The 18368-nt window shown below is 38.1% G+C and overlaps 1 protein-coding gene across 1 annotated transcript in view; it reads right to left on the bottom strand.

Moving 5' to 3' along the window:
* The window catches only part of LOC116296154 (sodium channel protein 1 brain), a 31935-nt gene that overhangs the window by 3538 nt on the left and 10029 nt on the right, over window positions 1-18368 (bottom strand). Inside the window, exons 3-23 of the mRNA XM_031704234.2 lie at window positions 16830-16957; window positions 12642-12722; window positions 11757-11885; window positions 10953-11044; window positions 10144-10338; window positions 9864-9927; window positions 9449-9593; window positions 8945-9091; window positions 7986-8339; window positions 7516-7704; window positions 5982-6696; window positions 5178-5719; window positions 4871-5044; window positions 4252-4353; window positions 3880-4052; window positions 2683-2782; window positions 2493-2546; window positions 1804-1941; window positions 1594-1707; window positions 880-1018; window positions 214-345 (exon numbers count right to left, since the gene is read on the bottom strand). Coding sequence (XP_031560094.1) covers window positions 214-345; window positions 880-1018; window positions 1594-1707; window positions 1804-1941; window positions 2493-2546; window positions 2683-2782; window positions 3880-4052; window positions 4252-4353; window positions 4871-5044; window positions 5178-5719; window positions 5982-6696; window positions 7516-7704; window positions 7986-8339; window positions 8945-9091; window positions 9449-9593; window positions 9864-9927; window positions 10144-10338; window positions 10953-11044; window positions 11757-11885; window positions 12642-12722; window positions 16830-16957 — 3907 coding nt within the window. The remainder of the gene's footprint in view (window positions 1-213; window positions 346-879; window positions 1019-1593; window positions 1708-1803; window positions 1942-2492; window positions 2547-2682; window positions 2783-3879; window positions 4053-4251; window positions 4354-4870; window positions 5045-5177; window positions 5720-5981; window positions 6697-7515; window positions 7705-7985; window positions 8340-8944; window positions 9092-9448; window positions 9594-9863; window positions 9928-10143; window positions 10339-10952; window positions 11045-11756; window positions 11886-12641; window positions 12723-16829; window positions 16958-18368) is intronic.

Here is an 18368-nt window from a genome sequence, read left to right as displayed (position 1 = left end):
TTTAAAGTGTTGGTATTCTTGAAGCTGTGCATTCTTAATTAACGTTGGTGTTTGTGAATATTTAGACACTGATTCGAGGCTAACTCTGAGTTAATGAATCTGTAGTTTGATTGGATAAAATGATATTCACTGTCGTCACGTCGTCACTTCCGTACCATGACTGTGCCGTCTGTTCAAACACTGGGATCCCAGTGCAAGGGATATATTACTTACCCACTATCGAGAAGATGACGATGACAAAATCGAATAAGTTCCACGCCTGCTTGAAGTAGTCGAACTTCAGAGCTGTCAGTCGGATGATGGCTTCCACGATGAAAATCCCAGTAAACACATAGTTGGAATATCGTGTTGGCTCGGTACGAGGACCGAACTTTAGTTAAGGCAAATTCTTCAAGGAAGTAGTAATCCATTTACAAATGATGCAAGTGCCAAACTTGTTTAGATCTGATAGGGGAACCTTGGGTGACATGGTTACCATTATTATCAGCAACAACAACAGAAGTAAAATCAACACGTGAGGTAAATGAGGTAGGTGTGTGAGAGTGGATTTTTTTTGGGGGGGGGGCACTTCAAATGGTACCTAGTTTCCCTTGCGTCTTTCTGGGCTTTGCCTGAAGAAAAGATTCAAAACAATAACAACAACAACATCAGTAGCAGCAGCAGCCACAGCAACCACAACGTCGACAAATATTACAACGGCAGCAGCAGCAACAACAGCAGCGACGACAAAGACAGTATCACCATCACCAACAGCAACATCAGCAGCAACAAGAACAAGAACAAAAATACCAACCACAACAGCAGCAACCACAACATTAGCAGCAACACCAACGCAAAAAAATTTTTGGAATGAAATTTAAAGTTGCATTAAAGGATATCTTAAAGCATTGGTGAAGCCCTGGCTCTGGTTATGATGCTGCATCATCATGGAAATCATATTGAGCATGATGACAGACATGATAAACACTTCGAACTTCTTCTGGTGAATCAGGTCGAAGATCCAACCACGCCACTTCGACTGCATGGAAAATCAGATGATAACATTAGTACAAAGGGTTGTGGCACGGCTGTGAGATGAGTGATTGAACTGGAATTTGAACAACCGGTATACCTTGGATGGATGTATGGATGAATGGATGGATGGATGGATAGTTGGATGAATGGACGGATGGATGAATGGTTGAATGGATAGATGGGATTAATTGAACGAGAAGGTGGTTGATAGTATTGGTGGATGGATGTAATGGATAAATGGGACATAAAAGTAGGTTGAAAGATAGATACATTGAAGGGATAAATAGGTGAGTAGATGGATGCATGGAAAGGTGGATGGATGGATGGAATGGAATGGAATGGATAGGTGGATGTAATAGAATGGATGGAATGGAATGGATAGGTGGATGGGATGGAATTAATAGATGGTTGGAATGGAATAGATAGGTGAATGGATGGATGGGATGGAAAAGATAGGTGAATGGATGGATGGGATGGAATGAATAGATGGGATGGAATGGATAGATGGATAGATGGATGGATAGATGGGTAGATGAAAGGGGACTGGATAGGATACATTCCGAAGGGTCTTCAACTTACAGTAGGTCTTTTTGGCTGTTTCTTTGGCCTGCGGTTGTACGTCTTCTTGATCGTGTTGACCCAACTACGTTGGCTTGGTGTTAGAAGAAATCCCAGTGAGCCGCTGTCTTCGTACTTGTGGGTTACGATCAGAAAACATGAATCAGCAAATGCCTTATGTGGGCGACGTGAAAAGTGGGGAGATTGATAAAGTCATCATACTAAACTAACCTCTTGTTTCAGTCGGTTGAAGTTGTCGATGATGACACCAATGAAGAGGTTAAGAAAGAAAAAAGCTCCCATAATGATGAAGATGACAAAGTAGAAATATGCCGCAAAGCTTGCTTCTCTCTCCGGCTGAGCATTAACCTGATAATCAAAAACGTTTAAGAAAAAATGTTTTAATTTCAAGGTGTGATTTCAAATTCTTTCCCGACGTCACATATTCTTGAATGACTCGCATGGAGGGAGAGTCTTTAGAGACCTGTTGCACGACATTCTTGCTAAGTACCGCTAATGGGAAGCACCGGTGTCGTGCGCTGCTAATGCGCCGCCTTTCACCAATGCGACCCGGGTTCGATTCCTGCCGATCTCGATGTCGTATGTGAGTAGAGTTGTTTGTTGGTTCTCTCCTGTGCTTCGAGGGTTTTTCTCCGGGTTCTCCGGGTTTCCTCCCTCCTCAAAAATCAACTACTAAATTCTAATTCGATCTCTGAGCTTTCACCTAGTTTGGAGCCTAGCCTTGTTGTGATTGTCCCACGCTGTGATGTAACAGCTAAAGCTAGTAGAACCTCAAACTGCAGTTCGACGTCAGGTGTCTGGGCTTTATCCCTAGCGATAAGCCTGATGCTAAAGGTCTCTATTCAAAATTTTATCCCCTACCCCTAAAAAACACGTTTGCTTTTAGCTGCTATACTTACCGCTACAGAATCCACAGAATCGTGAATAATTTCGAATACGCCCTCAAGAGTCGCCTTAAATAAGATTGCAAAAGTCACAATAAAATCAGTAAACTTTACAGAATTTTCTCAAAGATTCCATTTCGTATAGTATGTTTACGTGTTTTTATATTCCCTAGGAAGAGCAGGCAAATATGGTATTTGAACTTACCACTTGGAAGAGAGCCAGGAAGCCATTAAACGAGCTGTCAAAATTCACTTTGGAATTTACCCACCGTGCTCCCTCGGCCGTTCGGTTCAGGCAGTCCTCCCTGATAAATAATGAAATTAATAATTAATATTATTATTATTATAATTATAATTGTTATTATTATTATCATTATTATTATGTTGTCGGAAATGGTAGTTGGGAATTATGTTAATTAGAGTTATCTGGTGATGCAACTCTTGGAATGGTCTGTACAGGAGAGCAAAGCTTAAGGACGTTCATGGGCACTGTTCGCGCGCATCCTTTCTACGCATGAATTTAGCGAGCGCGCGCTCATCGTGATGACGTCATTCCAATATTTTGATAAGCAAAATATCAATAAAACGTCTTTAATATCTTATAGTTCTATAACAAAGTCGGGGACCCCCTATTTTATTTCGTTATTTGAAAATCCTTGGATATACCTAACTTTAAAGGAAAAATTTAAGAAACCTGACAATGGGATCAAATCGAAATGATATATTTTGTTCATAATTGGAACAGAATTTTACATGTGAAGGATCCAAGTTATATGTGCTCATTTTACTTCTAGTATGATGTACTTTCATCATGCGAAAAAAATCTGACGATGGGATCTATTGCCCATGAACGTCCATAAATTGGTGATTCTTTTTAGCTACTTGTAAAGAACTACTGAATAAAATGATGTCCAACCAGTGTGTCACCAAATGTAGTTGTATTACGATCTCTCGAAACAGGTTGTAGAAATTTTGTTTGCTCACCAGTATATTTCACCCAAGGGAATCAAGATGTTCATTCATTTGCTGTCAGTGAATTAATCAGCACGTGATTACTGAGCTGCAAAGGGCCTATTGTTGGATTAACAGAAAGGCTCGAGGATCAGTTCATATCGAGGGTGTATCTCAGACGAATACTTAAGAGGAAAATTATGTCATTTCCCAGAATACCTTTCGGTCTTAGCTTTTGTGTCCGACAATGATTTTGCAATAGACCCATTTACCTTCGCATGCAAATTGCCCATTTCAGATCACATGACATTCCCTCGAGAGTTCTTTTATGACGTTAAATATTTACACATGAAAGAATCAACTCCCAAGACTGAGTGGCATCACATGGTCTGAAGTGTGTACAACAAACAACGAAGCTAAATAGGTCTATTGAGTGTATAGAATGTCTTACTTGGTTTTTACGACCGACGTTTCATATCGATTGTTGTCTTTGTCGTAACACTTGAAAAACTTTCCACCAAACAGTTGAAAGCCAATGATAGCAAAGATGAGCCAGAAGATCATACAGACGAGTAAGACGTTCGAAATGGCTGGGACGGCATGGACTAGGGAATTGACGACGATCTAAACAAAAGTGGTGCCATATAAGGTAAAAATCAATACCATACGAGGAAAAGAATAATACCGTATAAGGTAAAAATCAACACCATGTAAGGAATAGAATAATAACTTATAAGGGTAATAAACAATACCATATAAGGAAAAGAATAATACCATATTAGATAAAATCGATACCATATAAGAAAAAACATTAGTTAGTTACCTTCATTCCTTCAAATCGTGAGATGGCTCTCAGTGGCCGTAAGGCACGAAGAGATCGAAACGCGTTCAAGTTTTCGTTCCCACTAATGCTTGCTAAAGATATCTGTTCCCAAAACAACAGCAAACGATTATTTTAATTTAGTTCGATATAATGATCACCATTTCATCTTCCAGCCCAGTATTTAGTTTACAATCCATTACCTTTCAACAAAGCTCACAATATAGAGTGGCATTTCTACAGAGTAGTTCTCCATCTCCTAAATTCCAATGGACTACAAGAGATACGGCGTGCCGTCTTAATTATTCCATCTTTTATTGTATTCTCTTGTGGTGAGCTGTTAATATCAACGAAGCTTTATTCGCCCCCTGGATGCCCCATGATGCCTTGCGATCCAATATGGCCGCCGTATCGTCGAAGTAGTTCACTGGAATTTAGAAGCTATTTTTGTGGAGGGAGGAAAACCGAAAAACGTCGAAGCACAGGAGAGAACCAACAAGCAACTCTACTTACGTATGACACCGGGTGAGAGGCGAGCGCTCTCACTGCTACGCCACCCATGCTTCCAACATCATAGCAAATTGTGTATTGATTTTATTTCTCACGGATTAAGTGAACTTACCGCCACAATGAAGGAATCCAGACAGTTCCACAGGTTGGTGAAGTAACCGACAATACCAAAAGCCAGCAGCTTTAACAACATTTCCACGCAAAACGTGACGGCAAAAGTGTAGTTTAGGAAGTCGAGGATCCCTTTAAGGATAGGTTTCTTGTCGATATGAATATCTTCGAAGGCCTGGAACAATATTAAAGACAATGATACACGGATGTTCCTGGTGATTTATCGATTTTGACCAGGTATTATGATAATCTTTACTTCGGGGGAAGGGGAGGGGGGAGGGTTTTTGAGCAAGTATCACGTGACTTACCAAGGTCAAACTGCTGACTCCAATCATGACTAAAATAAACAGCTCAAAATACTTGTGCTCTACGAAGTTGAGAACGTGTTGACGCAGGCCATGCCATCCCCGTCGAATGAATGACTCTTTGTAGCTAACACAACAAACACTCTCGCAGTAACAGAACGATGGACAACAGTCACGGACTCTGCTCTCTCCTTCCACTATTTCTGTATCAACTGTCACGATGGTGTCACGCTTGGGATCGTGATTGGGACTACCTGATGGAATGCGTGAGTCAATGTCACCCAGGCTTACATCCTTGCGTGACCGATCGGAGCCAGCCGATAAGCGTGATTTACCGTTAGGCACGATAGGGGCGGAACCATTAGCCACGAGGTCGCCATTGCTAAGGTTCTGTTCATTGGACTCATTTTGTTCGTCGGTTGTTTTGGTGCTCGGGTCTGGTTGTTCTCGTATTCTCTGAGCTGCTCTATCAACGTCGATGATTGTCGTCAGGGATTTACAGTTTTCGTTCTCCATGGATTTGGATTTATTGATTGGTTGGTTTTCTGGAAACAAAACAAAAACGTTAAAATATTCAGTGTCTGCCTCTGTCTGTCTGCCTGTTTTGTAGTGCGTGGAAGTGGGTGGTGGTAGAGGGAGATAATGGTGGTAGAGGTGGTGGTGGTAGAGGTATTGTTGGTAGAGGTGGTGGTGGTAGAGGTGGTGGTGGTAGAGGTGGTGGTGGTAGTAGTAGTAGTAGATGGAAGTAGTAGTGGGTGGTGGTGGTGGTATTAGGGGTAGCAGTATATATTATTTTCTATTTGATACCTTCCTCTAGTGAAGCCTTGCTGATAACCTTCATTTCAATTCCATTTTCGTTATTGATACTATCATTGCTCTTGGTCTTGTGCAGGTTGTTTGCTCTTTCTTTTTTGTTGTCATTTTCGTCTCCATCTTCAGCGCGTAACATCTCGCTATTCTCATTCTCCTCTTCCTCATCTGGTCCAACCTTACTTCTACTACCAGACACAGATTTCCTCCCCAAGAGGCGACTTAACTTAGCAAATCTCTTCTCTTTCTTCTTCCTTTCTCTCTGTGCTTCTTCCTCTTCTTTCTTTTGCTTATCTTCTTCGGTTTCTTCGTCACTTCCCAAGTCACCACCGAACGAATTGAGAAGCAAAGCAAGAAATAGATTCAAAATAACGAAGTTACCAATAACGAAAGCAGGAAGAACAAATAGCACGGCGGATGCGTCGGTGGCGCTCATTGTATCCCACAGTGGTTCAATCCACTTCCCGCACAAAATTCTAAATATCATCATAAACGAATGCCCGAAGTCTTCGAAATTCCATCTCCTTCGATCGCCGTCGAATTTATCTGGAGTGTAGCTCGTCCGGAACATTTGCATTCCTACGACAGCAAACATGTATACGATGATACCCAAAATAACAATGATGTTACCAACTGCACCCACACTCTTGCCTATAGTATTTAGCAAGGCACCCATTGTTTTCCACGACTGGGCCAGTTTTAAAACACGAAGCTATGGAAGATGGAAGAAATGATAAATTAATAAAGTATTAATACTTAGAGGAACAATATGGCGTCTTATGAGTAAGCTGAAAATAAGCTTGGGGGAAATTCCCAACTGATATATACCAACTGAGATGTCCAGTTGGATAGGGTATACGAATTCAATGATATTTTCTAGGGCTGCATGGGACATAATCATTGGATAGGTTTTAAACACTATCTCATATCTTTAAGCCTTAAGGTGTCATTTTACAATACAATACAATAATAATAATAATAATATATTTATAACGCGCATATTTCATGTGGATATGTTCATATGCGCAGAAATTAACTATTTACAATACAATACAATACAATGCAATGCAATGCAATGCAATTTAATACAATACAATACAATACAATTCAATACAATACAATTCAATACAATACAATAAACTTTGTTTAAGGAGGGTGACACAATTAACCCAGAGAGTTATCTAACACGTGGCCCTCAAAATTTAAAACTTTTTGTCAAAAAATTTTTTTTTCACGCCGCCAATCAATTTTCAGCGGGTAATTTACACCATAAATACAGCCACATTTTCTTAGGTCTGTGGTAGGGTTAAATGTAGAGAGATATTCTTTCAAGATATGCTCGTCTTGATAAGGTCAGGGTTTCGGACCAGCGGTACATCTCTATCACTGAACCACCCCTATTACCCCCTTCCATACGGGGGTTCAGGGGGGGAGTCCATACGGGGGGTTCAGGGGGGGAGTCCATACGGGGGGTTCAGGGGGGGGGGGAGTAAAACAGTCTTCTATTGATGCAAAAATATTCATGACTTACCAATCTAAAAGTTCGCAAGACACTAAGCCCAGCACCAGAAATAGCACCAGTGTGAGTGAGCAACATGTCCACCAAGCTTAGAATCACAATGGTTCCATCGAAAAGATTCCATCTGTTTTTGCAATATTCTTTCAAACCAAATGCTATGAGCTTAAGCGCCATTTCGAGGAAGAACACTGTAGTGAAGATCTAGAGGGAATGGATTTGGAATTCGTTGCATTATCTTCATCGTCATCATCATGTATCATCATTAACATGTATAATCATCACCATCATGTAATTTCATCACTATCATCACGCATCATGATGATGATCATTACCATCGTGGTTCATCATCATCCCAATTATTATCATGTAGCATCATCAACATGTATCATCATCACCATCATCACGCATCATCATGATCATCATTACCATCGAGGTATAACATCATCATCATCATCAACATCATATATCAAGTTAATACTTACATAATTGAACACTTCAAGGACTTTTGCAAAGGATTCGTCCATTTCATGATGTTCTAGGGCCATCGCTAATGTATTAAATAGGATACACAGAGTAATGAAAGTCTCAAATATAGAATTACACACTAGTGCTTTCACAACTTTTCGAATTTTCTGCCATATGCTCGGCTCGGTAGGATTCTCTGGATCCTCATCAATAACATTGTGGCTACTGCTTTCCACTGTAAAATGTTCACTGACAGTTTCCTCCGGTGGGAGGGAGGGTAAAATGTCTTCTTCGTACATGGGTTCAATTTCAGATTTCCCATCGAAGGCGTAAGAAGATGCTGATCGTTTTAGCTTGGCAAACGCCGTGGCCTGGGAAAAAAACAAAAAAGCTTTATTAATTCATGCTGCAAAAAGGGTTATTTCAAATATATATGTATACAGTAAGCCTGCGAAAATAAGCCTCGAGGTTATTGGAGGAGTTTTTATGGAGGGAAATGTCAATAAAGATACGCTGAGCGATTGTCGTATTGCATTTTTACCGTATTTAGGGTTGTGAACTGCAGCCAAGAACTGTTCTTTTTGAACCTGAAATATTTGGTTATTTTATATCTCACAAATCTGTTCTTAACATAGCCCCTTGAGCTTATCAGGGCTTAGCTTAATAGGGATTAACTTTTGGAGTCAGTTATCCGGTTAACCGGTCAGTTATTTAAAGATGAGAATATGTGGACCGCATAGCACTTATGAAATACATGAAGATATAGAAATATAGATAAGTTATAGTGCTTGGGAACGAGGTTATTCCGGGCGAAAGCCCTTGGAATCGAGGTCGGAAATTAATTTTTCCGAATTTAATTCCAAGGGCTTTCGCCCGGAATAACCTCGTTCCCAAGCACTATAAGTTATCTATATTTCTATATCGGTCAGTTATTTACTGTTCTAGCTAACAGAACACGAATATGATTTGTACTCACTTTTAGTTCCTCGTCTTGCATGGCTGCTGTTTCTTGTTCGTAGGAAAGCGATACAACGGCCAGAACCAAATTGATCAAATAAAACGGACCAAGAAATATTACAAATAAGAAATAAAAGATGTACAAGGGTCCTTTAGCAGCTATAACCTGTAATCAAAAAATCAGCAAAAAAATAATTAAACACTGATTACGCTAAAGGTACACGCGTGTAACCACTAAAAATAGCATGAATGTTGACTTCCGGTAAAGTTGCAGACGCGCGTTCTCACTAAAAAGAGCGGGAAATGTTGACTTCCGGTAAACTGCAGGCGCGTACCGTGTACACAGTAAAAAGGGCGGGAAACAATGACTTTTGGTAAATTGAAGGCGCGTTTATCAACCGTTAAGCGCGAGGAAAATTCTAAAACTATTGCCATTTCCAAATGAGTTTGGGGATTTTCAAGAAGTCACGAGTCTCATCGGCAAGAAAACGTTTTAAAAACAGAAATATCAGACAACACTTACACTATTATAGATACTCTCCCAGAAGTCCATTGTGACAAGCTGAACAGATGTTAGTAGCGCCCATCCAAAGTGTTCGTAGCTAATAAATTTAGATATAGGATTTGGACCCGTGTCGGGTAAACACGTATAGTTTACGGGGCAGTTCCTAGAAAAAGCAAAAACAAAAACACATTAAGTGTGGAAGCCTGCATAAAGTACCGTGTGAAGTGTCATAAGACGGATCGCCAAAGAAAACCGTATAACACACCACAGGTTTACTGCTACATGAAGTAGTGACCCAAAAGCGTTATATTTCTCCATTTACACGTGACGGTTGCCATATTTTTATGCGAGAAAGACTATAGTTTCTTGCTGAACATGATATTATATTGTCTTGCAATCATGTCCGCTCTCAAAATAACAGGAATCCACTTACAAGGCATCAGACGAGTTGCCACATATTACTGCTAAATTATCTCCCTTGAAGATGTAATGATTTGCTGGGAAGAGAAAATGAGAAGTCAGATATAAAACCGGATCTGTGATAGAATGAGAAGATAGAAAAGTGGATGAGAAAGTGGAGGAGAAGGAGGAGAATGAGAATGAGGAGGAGGAGAAGGAGGAGGAGGAGGAGAAGAAGAAAGAGGAGAAGGATAAGAAGAAGGAGAAGAGACAGGAGGAGAAGGAGAAGGAGAAGGAAAATACATCACACTTACTTTTGTTAGTGATATATTGACTATAAAGATCTGGTGGCGCTGGCCAGCCATTCTTAACACATTTATTCGTCATAATCCCCGCGAAGAATTGTAAGCCGATTAAAGCAAAGACACAGAGGAAGAAGGTGGTTAAAATGAGCACATCTGATAACATCATGATGGACTTGAGCAGTGTGTTCACCATTGCTTTCAGCCCTGCCAAGGAATATATACATAAATGATTAAACATGCGATTCACGTATAGACACACGCATGCTGTTACGAGTCTATTCTAGTAAAAACGCCCCCACACGTAAAGCAGCGCACAGATACACTCCCCATTAACAATGATAGGATACAACACAATGCCAGCTGAGCCTCGAACGCGGCGCGCAAAGCATATTTGGACAAAATGACCGGCCCTAAGTATAGTGCGTTTCCACGTGACGTCACAGCGGCCATTATGGGGTGCCAAAACAATACATTTTCTATCCTCCGGGAATTGAACTCTATTTTTATGCAAATACTGTGCAGAAAGTTTCTATTGTTTATGGCTGCCTTCTCACGTGAGTGAAAACGCTCTATATTTGGAGGTTGAAAGAATAAAGTAAACATGGCGGTAAGGTGCAACTGTTTTTATTCATCCTTTCCATACTGAGATTGTCTTCAAACAAAATTCACCGCTCAGCTGGCCGGACTATTGCACGGTTATCCAAGTCTGTTCTAATGGAAGCGCACACCCATTGGCTAAATAACACAGTAAGGCCGCGTACACAGTGATTGGATAATACGACGAGTCAACACGCATGAACTGTTCAATAAAATCGTACCTTTAACGGCTGATATTGTACGTAACGCTCGTAAAACCCTAAACGTTCGTATTCCTGATAGATTTGCTACGCCAGGTAACATTGTTATATAACTAAAACCAAAACAAACCAATGGAAATTAATCAATGCGAGTATATAGTGTTCTAAGAATCTTTCTCGCATGAAGTAAGGGTAGCATGAGGGTAAGGTGGGTAGTAAATCATTGGCAGAGTCGTAGCCTGCAGAGCAGGCGTTCTTTTGATGGGTTTGAGGAAGAATTGGGGTTTTGGAGTTCCTGTTTCGAGCAAGGGCCCGCGAAAAAAATGGGACCTAGCAACGAGATCGCTTCTTTTTTGCTCGGCTTCAATTCTCGCTCGTTCCAAAGTTCCAAAGTTCCCCCAAAACCCCGGTTTTTCCCCATATCCACAAGAAATAGCGGAGTCGCGGTAGTGCAATAGCCTCTCTCTTTTAAGGTCTCGGGTTACATTCCTGGACTCAGCATCATATGTGAGTAGAGTTCGTTGAGTCTCTCCCTTGATTCAAGGAGTTTTCTCCAGGTTCTCCGGTTTCCCCCAACCAGCTAAATTCCAATTCAATATGTGAGTTAGTCGTGCCCTGACTTTGATCTTTCAGCTCGGAGTGTGTTTCAGGGGTATCCAAAACATTAAAGGTTTTAAAAGGAGTGTAACAGAGCGATAATTATTCAGTAAGGGTGGGTTGGTCGAAGCCACAAATACGATGAATATTGATACAAAGATGCCAGTGGTTGAGATGGAGGGTTCCCCGATGTCTGGTCAGCTATGAATAATAAATACCACCTCTTACCCTAATACTACTACCGAAAAGTCCAGCCAATTCCAGGCATTCCTAAGATAGGCGTACTGATGCAGGGCAAACCCTCTGCCGACAATTTTAAGGAGCATCTCGGCTGTGTAGATTGCCGCGAAGACGAATCTGTCAAAACGCAATTCACAAAAATTATTCAAAAAGAAATTAAGCTAGTTTTAAAGCGCATGTTAACTCCGTAATGGGCAATTTTGAACGAGACTACGCTGTACGGGGAAAAAAATAACAAAGAAAGGAAGGAAACGTTTAAATGACTCGTGATTTTGATACAATAATGAAAGACGCCCTGGCAGTATATTTAATTTGCAACGTGGCCAAGAGGTAATAAATAAGTCATAAAGTGTGTTTGCGGTGGAGTGCCCCCACCCTCAGGTGGCTTTTACCCACGATCTTAAAAAGTGGAATCTTTTTATTGGTTTCAATTGATTTAACAGATTGAAAGTCGATCAGCCAAGCCTTGAAAGACGGGCGTGAGTGCTCAAAAAATGGCGGGAAATACTTGGGCGTTGTATATTAGGCGCGCGCAAACAACTACTTATCTACCAAGATGATATCATGGTTTATCGTAGAGTATGAATTACTACGCATGCGTATAAAAGCGGTGCAATACCGCGGACTCAATACACGTTAAGTAACCGTCGCTTAATGTTTTCCCATTTCAAAAATTTTAAAGAAAGTTTTTTTGTTTGAGTTAGTCCCGTATAATGTATGTTCTGAAGCATTACTGGTAAAGAACAAAATAATACTCAACAGAACGAAACGTGGAAATGGGAAAACATTGGATTTGGTCTGTGTAATTATTTAATCAGATAATAAAATAAGATGAAATAAAACATGAGATGAAAAAAATGGGATTTTACTTACTCTGGTTCCTCGGGAGGATCATTTATTGCAAGAAAAACACAATTTGTTAAAATTGTTAGTAGAATAATAAGTTCAAAATATCTGCGCAGATGTTAAGGAGCGTCCAAAGGGAATAATTTATTATATTTCACTAAACTGAAGTATGAATAGATTCAGAAAAGTAATCAAAAAACCCATTAGATTGTTTGAATAAAAACCATTTCAATGTTTGCATAAAGCTACCAAGATGTTTAATGGAAAGCCATTTCAATGCTATAGATCGAATAAATATTAGACTATTTGTTTTAAAAAGCCTGACAAAGTTGAATGGAAAGTCACTCTAGTATCAAAGGAAAAGTATGCTTTTGATTTCGAACCTAACACTCACACGATAATCACATGTAGAACCATTTGTTCACAAGAAATTATCATTTAAAGATGGCGCCATGTTTGGCGCCAGTTTTGTCAATAAACAGAGCTGAGACTTGTTAATTAAAGGTATTACATAACTAAGGGAGACGGTTTGGAAGAAAGGCGAGAATTGGCACAAATGACTTAGTTTATTAAGTTTATGTTAGTTCACATGTATTTATTTTGGAATTTGAAAGTTAGCGAGGATGAAAGGTAAAGGAAAAAGAAATTTAAGGAAATGAAATAATGAAAAAGATGAATTCAAACAGAATGATACTAATAGAAAAATGGAAAAAGTAAAAGCCAAAAATACGAAACAAAAAACCAAAAAAAAAAAAAAAAAAAACAAAATGGAGGAAAAGAAAAGAAAATGAAAATAAAAAAAGTATCCGACAAAAAATAGGAAGAAAATTTCATGTTGTTTGATGTAATATCAATAGGTTTATCACGTATACCCTGTGATAAATGACTAATTATTTGCACATCTGGCGTTCGTTTTCCGGCATCTATGACAATAATATCCTTAAATTTACTTTTTGTATCTCACAGAAAAAATAAAAATTGACAAGAACTAACTAGAAAACGAATACAACAAATTATTTCAAAAGTATTCTTATGGAAACTTCGACCTTTCCTCGAAAATGTTACAGAAAATTCCTGATGTTTCAAGTGAAAATTTTTTTTTTGGGATTTGACAAAGAAAAAGACACTGACTTGAAGACGTCGAGAAAATAATTATTTTAGTCGTGTATTCCTGTCTATATGAGTGGTAAAATAAAATAAATATTAATTGATTTAATTTTGTTTTTTTGGGGGGATTTTTTTTAATTGACAAAGTAGCAGATGTGAAAAGGGTGATAGGCAAAACGTGGCTCCGAGAATCGATCATATGAATACACGATTGATCTTGGTTGCTCTTGTTAGATCCAAAAGAGAAGTGTCTTAAAGAGAGATCCGGTCTAAGCTCGCTAGTGTTGTCTATTCAGGCAAGTTAATGAACGAGTAGGATTTAAAGCAATAAGAATGGAGTTAAGACCTTTTTCATCTCTGTTCAATGAATAGATTAGTGATCGGAATCTAATCTTTAGTTACTGTTAGTAGGTGAATGACTTAGGAAATGTATAATTGTGATAATGTAAGCGATGACAAAAATAATTTGATATGAATACAGAGGAATAGGAAAACATTTCTTTGACAAAGAACATTAGGTTTTTTTGACAAAAATATTTGTAATGATAATAACGATAATGAGAATAATAAAATAACTGCAATAACTAAATGATAACAATAGTAATAATAAGAGTAAGAAAAACGACAAGAACTAGATTAAAGACAATTAATCTAGTTCTTCATGATCATAATGATCATAATGATAATAACAAAAAAAAAAAAAAAAAAAAAAAAAAAAAGGTAGGAAGACAAAAAAATCAATAAAAAAAGAAAAAAATAAAATAAAAAATAAATTAATATTTTTCCTGAGTGCTAACTGCCATGTGTTCTTATTAAATAAATTTCCTTTACTAGTAATCGATAATCATATTAGGAAACATCTTAGCTAATGGCAGTACATTTACAGTTTACATTGCTTTTGATAAAACTGATAAAAGTGACAGTGACGATTGGGAGTCGAGGTTATTTGCACTGAGTCGCGTTTCTGATCGGCATAAAGTTATTGGCATTGCCCGAAATATAAGGCTAAATTTGATCTTTTCTTTGATGTCTAGTTGCAGTATTTGTTTTTTCTTTTTTAATTTCTAACACCATGTTTGTGTTCATGAATCTCAGTCGTCATCAAAGAAGAAGAAGAAGAAAAAGATTAAGAAAATAAGGACGAAAAGGGGAATGAAAGAAAAAACAAACGTACGCAAAACGTTGCATTGAAAAAAGAAAACAAGAAAATATACAAACAAAAACAAAACAAAACAAACAAAAAAAAAAAAAAAGAAAAAAAAAAAAAAGGTAAATAAGTATAAAATAGAGCCAAAATAAAGTAAAAACGCTTCTCTACTTCCCCATAACCATAACGCTTTGTGGCTTCGGGGGAGTAACCAGAGGACAATTTTGCTGGCTGATCAGACAATGTTAAAAATATCTCCTTTTATATCCCGCAAACATAAAATAAAACAGCAAGAAACAAGAAAGAGAATCTTGAAGAAGTTTAAAGTAAATTTGAAACGTTTTTTCGTATGTCAATACATTTTCTGGAACACCAAACCTCTTGATGTACTGTACGCGCAAAATTAACTCAGACTAAACTGATAATCAGTATTTTACAGATACCAGTAGGTATAGCGTACATTCAATTGGATAACGTTTCATTTTGGGACAGTATTTTGATTGGTTACCCTCAGAAAGCAAAGCATTTTGGGCCTGGGAAAGTAGAGAAGTTACGTAATTAATCTTAAAGCTGTCAAGATGAAAAGAATTCACAATGTTCGGTTACCATAGTGATTTGTTCTTCTTTTTTCATAAAGACTGCAATTCACACTATAGTAAAAATAACTCTCGCTACCATATAATTATCGCTTCCAAATCACATTACAAACTTCAACGCTTTATATTTTTGATAGCGGCAAATGTCTTTCTGGAATGAAATTATTCATAACTTACTCGATTATATTTTCAATCATCTTGTAGGTGTGAACTAATCAAGAAAAGTTTTTCACTTCAATGCAAATTTGAGGTAAAATCTTTAATTAATGCTTTGTGGTTTTCTTTAAGCGGGCAGATGAGCAAACATTGGAATGAATATTTTTGCGTTTGTCTTCATTTTGCTAGGACAGCTCGTCAATTAAACTGAACAAGTTCACACAAAGTGACATTCAAGATCCTCATGTATATTCGTTTACGCTCATCGAAATGATCAACATTTATTGCGTTTAGATAACTAACTACATGAAAGGCTTTAGATCTTCATGGAAACCTATCGCGCACTGCTGTGTCTTACAATTAACACCAAAATAACGGCCCGTCTAATTCCCTATTGAAATAAACTCACTAAAACTTTACAGTATTGAAACCGCGGGGAAAAGCTCGCCGTCAAAAAAATAAGGCCGTCGTCATGACAATGTAAGCCTCGTTTAGGCTTTTTCCCTCGAGTTACCCTGGCAACCATGTAGGTTTCTTTCTGAGGTAATTTTAAATCCTTTTTGTCCTCTTGCATACAAAGGGCTTTTCATTTTGAGCAAGACATTGAAATGGCTTTTTAATTTCCGTCAAGAGCATTAGAATACCCATAAAACACTTAAATGGCTTTCCTTTCTGGTAAAGAGTCTTTCTAAATTATCTTAAAAAGCACAAATGGATTTCCACTTCCGTCTTTTCGTTGAAACGTATTTTAAAATATTAGCTTCCCACGATAAGTGCTTGTTACTGCGTTACATAGCTCCAGGCTATAGGATTATGTTACTTTTGCGATGTCACGCAATACAGAAGGAAATAGAATATACGATGTAAAAATATCAAGTGCTTAATATAATTAATAATAATAATAATAATAATAATAATAATAATAATAATAGGGTAAGAAGTCTAAAAATATAGATATATTATAAATCGAATATAAAGACAGAGGAGATATAATATACAACATACTAAAATCAATATCAATTTATAAATAATAATAATAATAATTAATAATAATAATAATATATAAAAATAAAACTAGGAATGTAAAGAAATGTAATAAACAACATTAAATATAATAAATATATATATCAATGATCAATAAAAGTGACAAAATTATTAGAAATGCTTTATAGGATATTAATGATTATCAATTGTTATCGAAAAGGATACTGATGTGTTATTAGAAAAATTACAAATCTTCTAAGTCGATTCCTAGGGCTGAATATGTACAGGGACTTGGATGCGTGAAACCGGTAAACACAGTCTTTGCCAAATTTTTTAGCTATTACCAGAAATGTCTGAAGAAACAAGGAAAATAACAATGATTATCAAAAGAAAAAATTTTTTTTATGAAATAGAAAACGCGTGCGCGTTAAAAATGGCTACACTAGAAATGTTTGAAGAATCGAGGAAAATATGAATGATTATCAAAATACTGCCATCTTGACTGGTAAGGAAGAGCCAAATGGCGAGGTGCTTTAAGTGAATGAGATTAGTATCGTGAAGGAAATGTTGCGGGTTCAATCTCCGGGTCAAGGATATAGTATGAAAGGTATTGTACGTTGGAGTATAGGCGGGTAAAGGGGATGAGTGTAGAATTAATCAACCTCAGCTCTGTGTAAGCGATCTTCTTGTCGCCAAAGGGTGTAGAGAAAGAGGGGGCGAGGAGTGGAGGGGGGGGGGGGGGGGGAGAGGAGACAGGGGGTCGGACTTGGGAGAGAGAAAGGACAAACAAAGACAGATTTAACAAGGAAGCACATTAACCAAGGCCCTTGTTATGATATCATTTGAATCGGTACAACAGAGGTTTGACGTTCATGTTTCGCCGGACAAATGTGTTTCGTGTCGTGGTGCCAATGCGCCCTCGTTTCAAGCTAAACTCTACCTTGTAACACGGCCATTATGGCATACTGTACGTTTGGACGCCTTAAAGAATACTGAGGGGTAGTGAGGTGAGGTGAGGGTCTAGTCAGGAATGGCGACAGGAAAAGAGAGTAGATAGAAAACAATAAGAAATCTTGGAGAGGGATAGTGGAGTATGGGGATAAACCTTCGTAGGGGAGCGGGAAAATGCAATTGAATGGTGCAAAAGGTAATTTTTATGAGTTCGTATACTATAAATAATAATGAGAACATATGATGTCGAGGGCTCGTGATTTGTAGATAGCGGCGTTCATCAAGTAACTGTAGTAGTAAGTAAGTAGAAGGCACAAACAACAGCAGAAACAACAGCAGCATCAACAACGATAACAGCAGCAACAATAACAGCATCAGCAAGAACAACAGCAGCAAATCACCACAACGTTTTGTAACTAAATAAAATTTGTGAAAAACAATTGTGAATGTTGTGACAAAAATACTTCAACGTGGCTGATAATTGGATGGATTATTTCATTGCCTCCAGAGTGCAGTGAACGACAAGACAAGAGCAGAGGGGGGCTGAGATATCGACAAATAATGAGGAGAAAAAATCCGTTATCGTTTAGATAAATGTTCCTTATGACCATTTCATCCCACACATTTCCTCCGATCTGTAGGAGAACTGTCAGCGACTACACAATGAATCAATAGTATATTCTGACATTTTGGTAAATTTACATCGGATGCAGACACTGGAAATGTTTTCATACGAAGCATTCGTTTTGAAGCTCGAAAAACTAGATCAAAGCGGAATCGGTTCGTCCAGCAAGTGGAATTATGTTTAAATTC

Source organism: Actinia tenebrosa, unplaced genomic scaffold (assembly GCF_029948245.1).
Source record: "Actinia tenebrosa isolate PJP-AT-01 unplaced genomic scaffold, QUT_ActTen_1.0 PGA_scaffold8__29_contigs__length_14323225, whole genome shotgun sequence".
Taxonomy (NCBI): Eukaryota; Metazoa; Cnidaria; class Anthozoa; order Actiniaria; family Actiniidae; genus Actinia; species Actinia tenebrosa.
This window is presented reverse-complemented; position numbering and strand designations above follow the sequence as displayed.